Source organism: Zingiber officinale, chromosome 1A, assembly GCF_018446385.1.
Source record: "Zingiber officinale cultivar Zhangliang chromosome 1A, Zo_v1.1, whole genome shotgun sequence".
Taxonomy (NCBI): domain Eukaryota; kingdom Viridiplantae; phylum Streptophyta; class Magnoliopsida; order Zingiberales; family Zingiberaceae; genus Zingiber; species Zingiber officinale.
The window spans coordinates 143,536,811-143,551,208 of NC_055987.1; the positions used below are offsets into that span (position 1 = coordinate 143,536,811).

A 14,398-nucleotide genomic window follows, 5' to 3' on the forward strand; every position below is an offset into this window, starting at 1 on the left:
ATGTTACTCTGATAGAAAATTCGGAATGTTGATGCAATCGTCGTGGCAGAGTGGGTCCCTGGTTGGTACGGTCCAATACGAATCCTTGGACTCTTTTGAGGGACGGCATTTGGTTGGACTCTTTCTCCATCAAACTCGACCGGCCACTTCGCGGTCAGCTCCACTGCTCCGGCACCGCTTCCGCACGTGAACTGACACTCTGATCGAACTACAAAACTGGGGAAGCCTTGCCGTCCTGATCGCCCAATATGGTCCCACGAGTTCAGCGGTCTCTCCAGCGACGGGTGATGGACGCCGGCAACCTGGGCCCTACGCGTTTGGTCGAGATATTAATCGGCCCATAAGCTGTTTTTTTGTCGTGTTCCTCTCTCCTCTTCGGGTGGTGCAGCTTATGGCGTTCAACCAATGGGCAGGTTGGAGAGCGTTAGCAATATGCGACCGCCGGTCGAATTAGTATTTAGAAGGATAATTATGGGCATCTCTCTCTTATTTTAAGTTCTATTTTTTTTTAAAAAAAAATGATATTTCTAAAGGCAAAAGAATAATTTGCTTTATGTTTACCATCTGCAGTGACACTCTACCCTCTTATTACTGAGTCGGTTATATCGTCTCCAATTAATGAATCACTTTTTGACGAACGTGTATCAAGAAATTTTTTTTTCACACTTCCTAATCACTTAGTTGAAATTGATTATATAATTTATCTCCTTTATATATATAATATAGACACGGACAATAAAAGATATTATATAAACTATCTAAAAAAATAAGTTTTGCTTGACTAAAGATGAAGTTTAGTTTTCAATAGGGTGTATATATATTTATTCTCTTTCCACTTTCGTCCTCCATTCAAAATATTAAACTTAACTTTTATTTTATGACTTTTTCAAATCTAAATTTTTCTCGCTCCCATTTCTTCCTTCCCCATTGTCTTTCATCGCTCTCACTCTTGTTAAAAACACTCCTTCTCGCTCGTCCGTCACAAGCAAAGCAAAGGAAGCTAAGTACAAAATACAACTGCAAGCTTCTTCTTGAATGAGTTGAAAATCTTCAAAACACTTTCTCAAATCTATTTTCCCTCTCAGTCACAAGTTTTTTTTTTAGTAATCTCTCTCTCTCTCCTCTTGTCATTCGCTCAAAACTTTCAAAACACTTTTCCAAATCTATTTCCCCTCTCAGTCGCTCCCTGGCTCAGACGCACTCGCTCTAAACCTTTTGCCGCTGTCACCAACTCCCCTTCCGCTCGTTCGCCGCAAGTTAATCAAAGGCGCCACAAGTTTCTTCTCCAACGGGCTGGAGCTCCCCAAATTGCTACCACAAACAAAGTTGACGTTACGCCTCCCACTCCTTCATACTTGATAGTATGATTTTCTTATACATAGAAAGGGGGGGGGGGGATTCTGAAAAGACACAATAATCTTTATTGTTTGAGTAATTACTACACGTTGTAACAACTATTTGGACAGTAGTTACAGTTTGTAGTAGCTATTGTCCAATAACTACTACACGTCGATTGATACCTTAATCCGATCCTTCTATCTTAGCTTGCAAATTAGTGATGAAGAATAGATATGATATTTGAAGTTGTAGTGTTTATAGATCTTTTGACTTAAACTCTTCCATAATGTATTAACTCTTGAACAAATTAGTGATAAAGAATAGACTTTTAAATTTATCTTTGTTGTCATGTTTCTATCCAGTATTAATTACAACGTGTAACTACCTGCGGTACAAAGCCAAATAATCTTTTCTTACTATGTAAATAATCTATTTTGATAAATTTTATTATTTTTTTGGTTATATAATTTTTTGTAGCAAACTTGTTAAACATCATTTCTCACATTTCATTTGATAGCAAGCTAAGTCATTCCATTTTAAGTTATAATTCCATCTAATCCTAATATATTATTTATATATGATTCTAAATAATTTATTTATTATAGGGAAAATCATATGTTGTCTTTATTGAGCATCAGTCGGGTGTTTATGACACCTGGATAGATGCATCTAGATAAGTTAATAGATTTAAGGGCATTATACACCAGTCCTTCAAGAGTAAATAGGACGTAAAAAGAGATTTTGAAGCACACTTCGATAGAAATCTAGCACCTACCTCCTTTATATCGTGAGGAAAAGAAAGTTTGTGTGTAGCTTCAAATATAGTATTAAGTTCAAACTCAAAGAGAAAACTATCGGAGACTGGAAAAATTAGAAAAGTGAAATATGCATTGGAAGAGATAAAGCAATAGTTAGATTCTCTACAAATTAGTGATGAAGAATATATATAGTATTTAAAGTTGTAATGTTTATGGATATTTTGGTTTAAACTCTTCTACGATGTATTAACTCTTGAACAAATTAGTTATGAAAAATATACATTTAAATTTGTCTTGTTGTCATTATTTATATCTAGTATTATAGTTCACATGGTGCAATTACTCTTTTGCCCTCATGGTTCCCAACGTGATGGTAAGTGATAACCCCTAAATCGAGTAAGCAAACATTTTGAACCATTCTCCTTAAAAGTAGCTCACCGCGACACCTGGTTTTCTCCATGATCCCTGTCTTCGTCTATCAACCTCATTGTAACATCTTGTTTTCTCCTTTGAAGCTTCACCTCTATCGTAAGTATTTTGTTAGGGTTTAGTGTTTTGATTCTTCTCCTTTTGTTTATAGTTTTGATTTATTAAGATTTTTTAGGGTTTTAATTCTTCTCCTAGCTGTAGAATAATATTGATTGATTATAGGTATTTGCTTTGAAGTTATACTTTCAGGGAATAGGATTTTTTTTTAAAAGGTTATAATGTTCTAGCAATTACTCAGTAGTAGCTGCTACAACGTATTTAAACCATGTTAACTGCTACAACACGATTAAACCCTACTTATTGTCACGTTGTAGTAGCTACTTGGCCATACTACTACAACGTGATCAGTAGCCACGTTGTAGCAACTACTAACTACGTTGTATTAGCTACTAGACATTATAATGTATCATATTATGGTTGAAAACTTTATAATGTATCATCAAGATTATTAGTAAGATTTGATGTATTTACTTGATAGAATTAAATGGCGAGCCAAAGAATTTTTGCTTCCCAAGCATATCGTAAGAAATTGTAATGGAAAAGTAATTACCCTCAATTCAAGACTTTTATATCATCAGTAGGAATAAATGATTGGCGGATAGAGTTGATAAATGGAAGCTCATTTACTTGGGCCTTAGTTATGCCTAAAATTGTAAATATCTAAAATCTTATACAAAATATGTTTGATAATTGGGGCGTTAAAGACAAATGTATCTTTTTTAAAAATTAAGAGATTAGCTTCACAAGGAAAGATGTTGCATTGATTCTAGGACTTCTAGATCAAGGTGACAAAGCTAATTTGCAGCTAAATGCAGTCAACACCCCACTTTTTCTTCAATACTTCACTGATGTGGAGTGTTCAAAGAAGGAACTAGAGAACAAGATGATCAACCTTAGTAAACTACCATTATCTGTTAAATCTGATACTCTCTTTTGCCAACTTTTAATATTATATTTTTTTATTTGTGTATTATTTAATATTACTAACAATATATTTAAATTATCAGTACAATCACTAATTGATTGTGTAGATGATTTTGAGAATTTAGGTAGATATAATTGGTGCAAGGATGTATATGATTATATGAGCTCACAGTTAGAGGTTATTGGTGTGATGCTTTCATAAAGGCCAAACCCAGAGGGTAGGGTCTTGAGGGAAATCAAGCTACCATGCTCAAAGGGTTTATACATATTCTCACTGTAAGTTCTTACATTTGATGATAGATTCATATATGCTATGCATAAAATTTTATATTTAACCATTCTTATTGTATTACAAGTATGGATGTGTGAACATGTTAGAATAATGGAGTCTTATAGATAGCATGCTCTTCCAAGAATATGCAGATGGAAGTGACCAACCTCTCGTGTGGAAATAATAAAGTCTATAATTATAGAACGACCTATAAGCTAAATAATTATTGATTTAAATCCATCGGATCTAGAGACACATCTGCTCTCAAATGATTTCCTGGAAGATGTTATAGAGCATATATATCAACAAATTGCTAAGAGATTTAAAGAAAAAGTTCTTAAGTAATTTCCTGAACAAGTTCTTAAGCAATTTCCTGAACAATAAGTAGAAACTCATGAATATGTTGCAGAAGGTGTTCAAGAGAAAGAGTCTTGTATATTTTGCTAAGCAAGGGAGTTTGAAAATATTCATTTGAAGTCTCTGGTTGAGGCCAAGGTCAAGTTTATTGCTGTGATAGAGACTCAAATTAGTGAGTTAACTGATGCAATTAAAAATAGTGCTAGTGAGCTAGAAATTATAATTGTTGCGAAGGATAAAATAATTGAAGAAAAGGATAGAATTTTATCTGTAAAAGACAAAATTATAGTAGAATAAGAGAAAAAAAATTAAATATTTTCAAAATTAGTTGTTTATCAAGGATAAAGAGGCAGTAACTGCTAATCATAATTGGCTAATAACAAGGGCAAAGAAGATTATTTCAAAGAGAATCACATCCCCACCTGCTAAATAAATTGAGAGAGTACCTGTGTCCAAGAGATATAAAAAAGTAAATTTCTAAGATGAGCATGAGACAAAGATACCCAAAGGAGAGAAAATTATTGAGCAGTCTGTTAAAGTTCAAGAAACCCTTGTCTCACCTGCAGAAGTAGCTGTCGCATTTTCATCATCTACTCTTGCATGTGCTTGTCAAATAGAAATCCAAAATCATGAAAATGTAGTTTAGATTGACTAATTGTTTTATCTTTTATTCCTATATGACATTTAATTACTCAGGGAGGAAATTTTTGTTTATATATTTATTTAGCAAACGAAGTCATATTTTAAGAAAAATAAAGATGATGTGACGGCAGAGGCATTATTATAACTAAGCCCGCTAAAGTGAGTCAAGTGATACTTGAGTTACATACTTATTGTAATGTAAAGATATGAAATTTTTTAATAATTGTATTGTGAACATAAGGATAAATTACATTAGAATTAAATTCTTATTGTATTGTCAAACATATATTTTATAATGTTGAATTAATTCAATCATGCATAATTAGAAGTTGCTATAACACATGTAATTTCCATAGTTGTTACAATTATAGCAATTGTAGCAATAGCTCTAAGTTATAAAACATAATTTATAAACATATATTATTTTTTATTTATGTAGGGCTACAACAAGACAATATAGTCCAACAAAATGTTCACATTTAATATGCAATCTTTCATGATTGTTTTTAATTGGATCGTACTTGCAGATGACGATTAAATAAATGCATGCATATTTTACAATTATTGTAGAGGAAGTCAAACATTTGATATACTATATTGGTCATCTATATTATGTATTAGTAGTCTTATTATAAGTATTACATCAACTGCTACTGTCAAGTTTTTTTTTCTTCATATATTCCTCTTACAATGTTTGTCTATTTACACAAAATTTGTTTGGAATGATGTCATATGAGGCACTTAGTTTATCATCAAATATTGACAATGACAAGCCAATCAAATATATATTCTGTCTATTAAATAACTCAGATGATCACTGATACCTACTGATTATAGATTTATAGATCTGCAAGAAGCTCAATATATGCATTATAACTCCCTTGGAGCCTCAAAATTTTACAGTTCTAAGTTTCATAGTTCTGTAAGTACTTGTCATGTTAAAGAATTCTATACGTATCAGCTTTTGGCGTGCATTGCTTACAAACTTCATTTATATGCAAATGGACTTTTTTAAGAACATGTATGAATCTTACTATGATATCTAGTATCTAGGGCTACAATAGTTAATGTCGAGAGAATTTAATGTATCTACAATCTCGGGTCCAACACAACTAAAATTATAAGTGATGCGGTGATGATGAGGAGTCCCACCCTGCTGCCACGATGGAGGTCAAAGTCAAGAGGGTCAATGGGTGGACGGTGTTGGCTGGTTGGGCGAGGCATATTCCGACCACGGGTACAGAGTAATCAAACCGACGCTCAAGGGACATGCAGAAGCCAAGCCGAGCGGCTCCTCCACTCGGCCTAACAACAGATTCGACATCAGCTAAGCACACATACAATGAACTACCCACCGAGCAGCTATCGCACTCGGTGCATCAATCGAGCATATGGACAGTGGGCTTTCGACCGAGCGGCCATCCCACTTGGCCTGGCAATGGGTGACACTTGGACAGCGGACTTTCAGTCGAGCGACTATCCTGCTCGGCAGGACAACAGACAGTGCAAGGATAGCAGAATTCCGACCGAGCGGTCATTTCGCTCGACCAAGCAACAGATGCAGCAAGATATCCTTCGACATCCTTTTGGGAGCTGGTACCGCTGACAGGCGGTATGGTCAGATAGAGGATCGTATGACGGAAGCTTCCACTGTCACTTCAGAGATATGCTCCGCCCGTTAAGGTATTATGTCAGAGACACTTTACTGACACATCTTTTCAGGAAAAGCTTTGAGATGCATGCTCACCTTGGGAAGCGTGCACACGCGCTCCCGGGGCTCTATATAAAGGGAGTCTAAGCATCGATAGAGGTATGTTTTTCTCGCTATTTCTACTGTTGCGCTACAGTTCTCGCTTCTTCTTACTTCGTCGGAGACTAACTTGAGCGTCGGAGGGTCATCGTCGGGGACCCTTTCCCTGGCTCGGCACTGATGCTGTTTGTGTTGCAGGCGGAAGCAAAGTCCACCGAAGGTCAGCAAGAGCGCCATGTGCCCAACATCCGTCTCTTCGACTTTTAGACAGGATCAATAAGTACAGTGGCGGATCTAGGAATTTAATCATGGAGGGGCGGCCGCGATCTGAGCATGGCGAATTTTTTTTAACAGTTAATAACTTCTATGTAATTAAAAAAAACAATTTAAATAACTTGGCATACAGGAGAAAAAGGTATAATATTATGAAAAAAACTCATACAATAATATTGAAATATTAAAACAGTCTACTAACGAATACGTGACAATTGCATTCTTCGAGACTCCATGTTCTGAAAACGCTGTAAAATTAGCTCATTGTCGACAGTATTAAAAACATCTTTCTCGATATAGACTACTAAACTATCATTCATCCATTTATCTCCAATCCTGTTTCGCAAATCTGTTTTGACAATATTCATTGCCGAAAACACTCTTTCAACGGTTGCAGTAGCAACTGGAAGAAGTAAGGCTAGCTCAATCATCTGATAAACCAAAGGAAACACACGGTTCTTCATTGTTTCAATCATTTTCTTTACAAGAGCTCCCAAATCTGAAATGCCTTCAAACCGTTCATCTGATCTGACGTCATCAATATATGTTTCAAGCTCTTGTTCAATCAACATACGCTCATTCCAAGAAAAATCATCCTCATAAAAATGAGCCAGACGCACTAACTTCTGTGCATCAAATCTAGAGAACGAGTTCCTAGGATCAAGGCATGACATATTAATCAACAAATCTGTAGTTGTTTCAGAGAAACAGCTATCCATCTCCTGTAGAATAATATCGATAACCTACAATTTAAAAATCAAACAACAAAAGTAAAAATTAATAAATATGCTACTGTTTAAAAGAATTTAATTGACGGTAAACAAAAAAAGAATTATGAAATTACCTCACAAAAGATTTCAGCATGGTAGTAGTGATAAAAATTAACATTTTTTCCATCTCTCTTCAAACGACTACGACTGTTGATGTTATCTGTCATATTAATTATTTCAATGGAATGAGTGTTACAAAACTTCTTCACATCCTCAAGTAAAATATCCCATCCAGAATCTCTCAACTTTTGCAATTTGCATTTCACATTATTGATCAAACACATCGCATTCACAATATTTTGATCTTTCTCTTGTAGAACGGTTGACAAATGATTTGTGATTGCCAATATACGTTTCATCAATAGTAAAATAAACACAAATTCATACCTCTCCATTCTTTCAACCAAAGTTCTACTTAAACCCTTAGAAGAACGATCACCATCATCAATCAAATTTTGAAGAACCTCTATAACAGATGGCCACATTTGTTCAATACGACATAAAGTTGAATGATGAGACCCCCATCGTGTATCTCCAGGTCTAGCTAGACTAGTTTCTTGGTTTAGTCCTCTACCAGAACTAATCTCTCCTCTTTCAAGAAGTTTAACTTTTCTGTCATGTTCAAGTTGTCGAAGTTTGTCGGCCCTTTTGCAAGATGATGCAGATGTATTCACAATTGAACCAACAATCCACATGAAATCACAAACATATTGATTTGCTTGAGCAACAGCTACAACCACTAGTTGGAGTTGATGAGCAAAACAATGAACATACAATGCATACGGATTTTCTTTCATTATCAGTGACTTTAATCCATTAAATTCTCCAGACATATTTGAAGCACCATCATATCCTTGACCCCTCAATCTCGCCACTGACAAACCATACTTAGCAAATAAAGAGTCGATTGCCTCCTTCAAACAAGCAGCTGTAGTTGTTGCAACATGAACTACAGTCATAAATCGTTCAATCACCTCTCCATATTTGTTCACATATCTAATAACAACTGCCATTTGCTCTTTCACTGAACAGTCACGAGCCTCATCAAGTAGTAAAGTGAACCACCTATCTCCAAGATCATCTAGAATAGCATTTGTGGTCTCAACTGCACAAGCATTCACCAATTGCTTCTGAATTTTTGGGGCAATCATTTGATTATTTCCAGGTGCATTTATTCCAACAACCGCCGCAACTTCTGGACACTCCGAGCTATAGCATTTGAGCAATTCTAAAAAATTTCCTCTATTGGATGATGTCGAAGACTCATCATGCCCCCGAAAAGGTAATCCTTGTAACAACAAAAATCGAATTACTTTTAAAATGGAAGTCAAGCGTTTGCGATAAGCAACTTCAAGCTCATGTTTCCCTGATGAAAATGAATACTCCACACTTTGTCTTTGATTCTTGAAACCTTCAAATTGTATTCTTGCCTCATTGTCCGCACTACCAACTCCACCTACATGCTCATTGAATTTTTCAATTGCTTTTTTCCAATTTATGAAACCAGATCTTGTAAACACATCATCTCCTTCAAACCCTATATTACTAGGTCTAAAAAGATAACACCAGAAACAAAAGGCTGCATCCTTTGAAACACTATACTCCAACCAATCACGGTCTTTAAACCAAATGTCTCTGAAACATCTATTGTCTTTACCCATTTTTTTTCTTGGAAAATTATGGCCTCGAGGTTGACAAGGGCCCATAGCAACATATTCTTTTCGAATACGATCTCTAGCACCAACATCATACTCTTCAATCAATTTTCGTAAACCAGGATCAGCAATAATTTCTACTTCACTACTCAGATTTTCAATATTTTCAAATAAAATTTGTGGAGGAGGAGGAGGTGGTGGTAGTTGTGGTGCAGGAGTAGATTCTTCATCCGGAACACTAGACGATTCAATTGAACTCCTAGGCCTCTTTGCAAAATATTTCAACATTTTCTACAAATTATAATGTATGGGAAAAATTATCAATATAAAGTGATGTGAACAATTTAACAATAACACAATTAAATTATTTAATATCATTCGACACAATTCTTTTAAAAAATAAAATTAATTTAACATAAATTATCAATATTCACAAATTACAATTAACTAACAACTAATAAAAAAACTAATTACATATTTAGAGTTTATACAAAAACTAAATTACAAATTATCCAACCATTAAATATACAAAATCTAAATTTTTAATTATCCAATAATCAAATATAAAAAACAACTAAACATTTAAACAATCAAAATTTTAACTTGTTAATTGTATCATACATTGTAATCAAGAAACAATCAAACAATTATTAATAACATAAAATAAAATCTACTTACCTGAATGAAGGCTGAAGGCGTTTGGACTTTAGCGCAAGTAAGAAGATGGATCAGAAAGGGTTCCTCTTTTGTCGGCACTCGGCAGAGAGAAAAAGGCGCAAGAAGATGGATCTGGAAAGGTTCCTCCTTTGATCGGCACTCGGCGGAGAGAAAAAAAGCTTTGGGCGCAGGGCTTTCAGTTTCAACTTTGCCACTTTGGTCGGCGCTCGGCAGAGAGAAAAAATAAAGGGCAAATCGCAAATCACAAGGTTCTGTGAGAGATAAATAAAAACATCAAAAATATAAAAAATAAATTAAGGAAACGTGTCAACATGACAACATGCTTCACAATTAACAAAACGGAGGAGAGAAATAAAAATATTAAAAAAAAACCTTTATATATGGAATTATGGAAACGTGTCAACGTGGACGTGGACCACGTGGTTCACAATTAAAAAAAAATGAACCGGCTTCGACTCTTCGTTTTCTTCGCTAATCGCTCGATGGCCGACGCTCGTGTTTTTTCTCCGGCTGGCGGCTGCTGCGGCCTGCCGCCTGCTTGTGAAGAGTTTCTTACCTCCCCTGCTCCCCAATTTTTTTTTTTGCTCCGCAGGCAAGGGCGGCCGCCGTCAATAAGTATATGTTAATCCATACTTTAGTTGCATCCCCATTTTCCTATTTGCAATTAGATTATTAACCGTTCAAAAAAACTACATCTTTCAGGGTAGATTATGTATTTTTTTATTATATGGTACGTCAAGAGTTTAATGTACAGAAGACCCAATATTTTTGGACAAGCTAGGTTGAGAGAATTTAGTTTTCACGTTGGTCATAAAATTTTTATTAGCAAACACTGATTACTGAAAAGTTGATATAAATTTATTGTAAAATTGATGTCAATTTTTACCAATAATTTATTGTCAAACTAGTGTAAATGTATTGTAAAACTGCTATAAATTATCAAGCTGGTGTAATCCATTATATAATTGATGTAAATATATTGTATATACCAAAAACTTGGATCTATTGTATAACTATTGTAAATATATTATCAAGCTTCTGCTCGTTGTAGCAACTGCTCGACAAAAGTTGCTACATAGTATAGCAGCTACTCTCGAGTAGATGCTACAACATATAGTAGCTATTGCTACACATTGTAGTAGTACTACTGATTAGCTGCTACAACGTATAACAGCTATTGCCGGCTGCTACATGTTGTAGTAACTAATGTCCATGCAACTAACAAACACTAAACTCTAATAATTGAAAGGCCAATTGATTTTGAAAATAATGAATTTATGACACCTTATCATTTAATTAATGGTGATCTACCTACTCTTGTGTCATATCCATACAATGACCACTCACGGGACGGGGAAATTATTAAAATATCCCTAATGTTTCTACTGTGTCCCAATTATATCCCTAAAAAATTTTAGAGACTGAATGCGTCCCTTATCTTTTTAAATATGTCTAAAAGATATCTTTCCCATTAACTCTGTCGTTTATAATTAACGGAATGATCATGTGCTTCTCACGTGAGTATGTTAGTTATATATTTTTTTTTATCCTTTTCCCTATACATTCTACCATCTTACAACTTTCTTGTTTATACTTTTATCAAAACAAACAATGAAAATTTGGAGAATACTTGAAGATCATTCATAACATAAGTAGCAGAAGCTTGGAATACATATCATGAGCACATATGTTTATCTTGATACATCCATCGACTTTCATTACAAAAGAAAAAAAAACTACTTAGAATTAATCATCTCTAACATCAGGAACTTTCAATTATTGTTGTATCTCATATAACATCCCTGTAATCTTTAAATAATGGTTACGATGCTCATTAGCCAATTCTAACTATGCATCCATAAGTTTAGCTATCATATTAGATTGGTTGGGTTTACTAGAACTCGAAGTGGTACTTGAGATTGATGCGAGAATGTTGAGCTCGAAGGTTTCTTCTCAGCACATGTAAATGTAGTAGCTTGTTTCTCTTTATACACAATAAATGTTGTTACTACTTCTTCACTAGTTCTATAGGACTTGTGTACGACTTTGTTAAATTTGTTAATTTACATTTGTGTTTATTCCCAAGTGTTACACATGCTAGGGTTTCATCCAACAAACACAACATATTTCTTGCCCTACAGTTGCAACAAAAATTTTTAAACTTATTTTCAAAATACAATAAATAATCAAAAATTGGAATTGAAATAAAATGACTCACCATTTCCAAACTTATTTACTCCTCTTCCTTCTTCTCATGTTCGATTTTGATGATCACGACGTGTTTTCGAGTCCTCTTGTTAGCCCTTCAGATCTTGTTATCCCAATTGAATGTAATAAATCTTAGATGGAGTTACACCAATTTGGGAATTAGGGTTGAAGAGAATAGAATTAGGCTTAATTGGAGTTGCATACTCATGTGAGAAGCACATGCTCATTCCATTAATTATAAATGATGGAGTTAATGAGAAGGATATGTTTGAGGCACATTTAAAATTGATGGTGTCACAGAAGGAGCCTTCTCATTTATCGCTTCCGTTTCATTACTCTTTTACGAGCCTCCTTATTTTCTTCGTCAATCCTTTCATGACATCCAAAGGTAAACAAGTAGCATAACTATGTCGTTATCTTCTTGACACATTTGACATCTATAGTTGGTACTATCAAAGTTTCATTTCATTTCATTTTAATTAGTGGTTCATTGATAAATTTTGATTTATAATTATCTTTATTGTTCCAGGTTCTAACAACATACCCTTTGAGAAAGGAAGCTAGGTTTATCACACTCTCGTCGAGCGGTTATTGGTTGATGTACTTGTTGTCATTGTATTTGTATTAGTTAAGTTCATAGGTATTATTGTAGATCTAATATATGTGACATTGTGGTCCATATATAGGGGTTAGGTTAGGGGTTATCACTTGCCATCACGTTGGGAACTATGAGTGTAGTAAGGGTAATTGCAAAATATACTTTTGCTTTCACGTTGTAGCAACTATTGTCGGGTAACATCTACATGTTGTAGCAGCTATCTAACAGCTACTCGACAGTAACTATTACATGTTGTAGCAGCTATCCAATAGTAGTTGCTACAACATGGAACAGAGTTACACTCAACACTATAATACTAGATAGAAATAAGACTGATTCATTAGATCATAAATCAGACATTCCTTTTATTAATCATTTAGAAAGAAGGGATAGAAAATCACTTGTTTTATTATTTAATGAATAATACAAACTTTGGATTACTAGGTAATTATCAATCTCAGAAAAATAAAGATCCATAAATCGATGATTTACTAGACAATTGATAACAGAAGCTCCAAAGATATTTATAGGGGAAGTAAGCTCCTCTCTTAGTGCTCTTCTCGGATCCCATAGTTAATAGCAGCAGTCTTAGACGATTGTTGATTTAATAGAGCGAGCTTGGCTTCAACTATTCTCTCTCTTTGAAGGGTAGTGTTCAAGGCATTTCTTGCTTGATCTCACTATAGTGTTAGAATCCTTATACAGGACGAGGTCACATGCTGTTTATAAGCTTGATCAAGAGTCCTATTTAATTTACCACATCAAGGTTGAAGAATAGATTTAAGAAATTAAATAGAAATAATATATACAAAAATGATTTAATTGAGTGATAAAAAGGGGCAATGAAACTTCACTGGAAAATAAAATGAGCTTCTGAGATAGAAGATTTCGCAGAGACAGAAGAATCCTCAGATGATTCTTCTAAAGGAGAGAGAGCAAGAAAAAACATTTGTAAAAGACGAGCGAAGATTTTGAATAGTGGATGAAAGGAGAGAGAAAATAAAAGGAATTTAATAATATAAAAATTAACCCGATTTAGGGGTTATAATTTGTCATTACATTGAGAATCATAAGGGCAAAAGAGTAATTGTATAATGTAAACTATAATACTAGATAGAAACAATGACAATAAGACAAATTTAAATGTCCATTCTTTATAACTAATTTGTTCAAGAGTTAATATATTGTGAAATAGTTTTAAGCCAGAAGACCTATAAACACTAGAACTTCAAATATCATATCTATTCTTCATTATTAATTTATAGAGAATCTAATTGTTGTTTTATCTCTTCCCATGTATTTTTTACTTTTCTAAATTTTACAATGTTCGATAGTTTTCTCTCTAAGTTTGAACTTGATATTATATTTGAAGCCGCACACGAATTGCCTTTTCCTCTCGATGTAAAAGAGGTAGGTGCTAGATTTCTATCAAAGTGTGCTTCATAAGTTTTTTTTACCTCCTCTTTATTTTTGAAAGACGGGTGTATAATGCTCTTAAAATTGTTAACTTATTAACTTATCAAAGTGTACTTCTAAATTTGAGTTTGATTTATTTATTTTAATAAGTCTCATTAAACGAATTCAAATGAACTTTATTAAATCAAGCTTCGGATTACTAAACGATGATTATTCTACTCGATGAGAATTTTTTTGGATCGGATGTGCAACCCTAGATAAATAAAAGGTA

General features: G+C 34.2%; 1 protein-coding gene across 1 annotated transcript; it reads right to left on the minus strand.

The window, feature by feature from the left end:
* Positions 1–6,999: 6,999 nt before the first annotated feature.
* On the minus strand, positions 7,000–12,912 carry LOC122004391 (zinc finger MYM-type protein 1-like). The gene is made up of 4 exons (XM_042559288.1): positions 12,826–12,912; positions 10,462–10,559; positions 7,647–9,372; positions 7,000–7,545 (listed from the first exon to the last, which is right to left on the minus strand). Exons 1-4 carry the CDS (start codon positions 12,910–12,912, stop codon positions 7,000–7,002), a joined length of 2,457 nt encoding a protein of 818 aa, XP_042415222.1.
* Positions 12,913–14,398: the final 1,486 nt, after the last annotated feature.

Coding starts and splice junctions, on each gene's coding strand:
- LOC122004391 (XM_042559288.1), bottom strand. CDS start 12,912: ATGTTACCCGACAATAGTTGCTACAACGTGAAAGCAAAAGTATATTTT. Junction 10,560..12,825: donor TCATAGTTCCCAACGTGATG/GCAAGTGATAAC, acceptor AATTGCAAATAG/GAAAATGGGGATGCAACTAA. Junction 7,546..7,646: donor ATGCTGAAATCTTTTGTGAG/GTAATTTCATAA, acceptor TTTAAATTGTAG/GTTATCGATATTATTCTACA.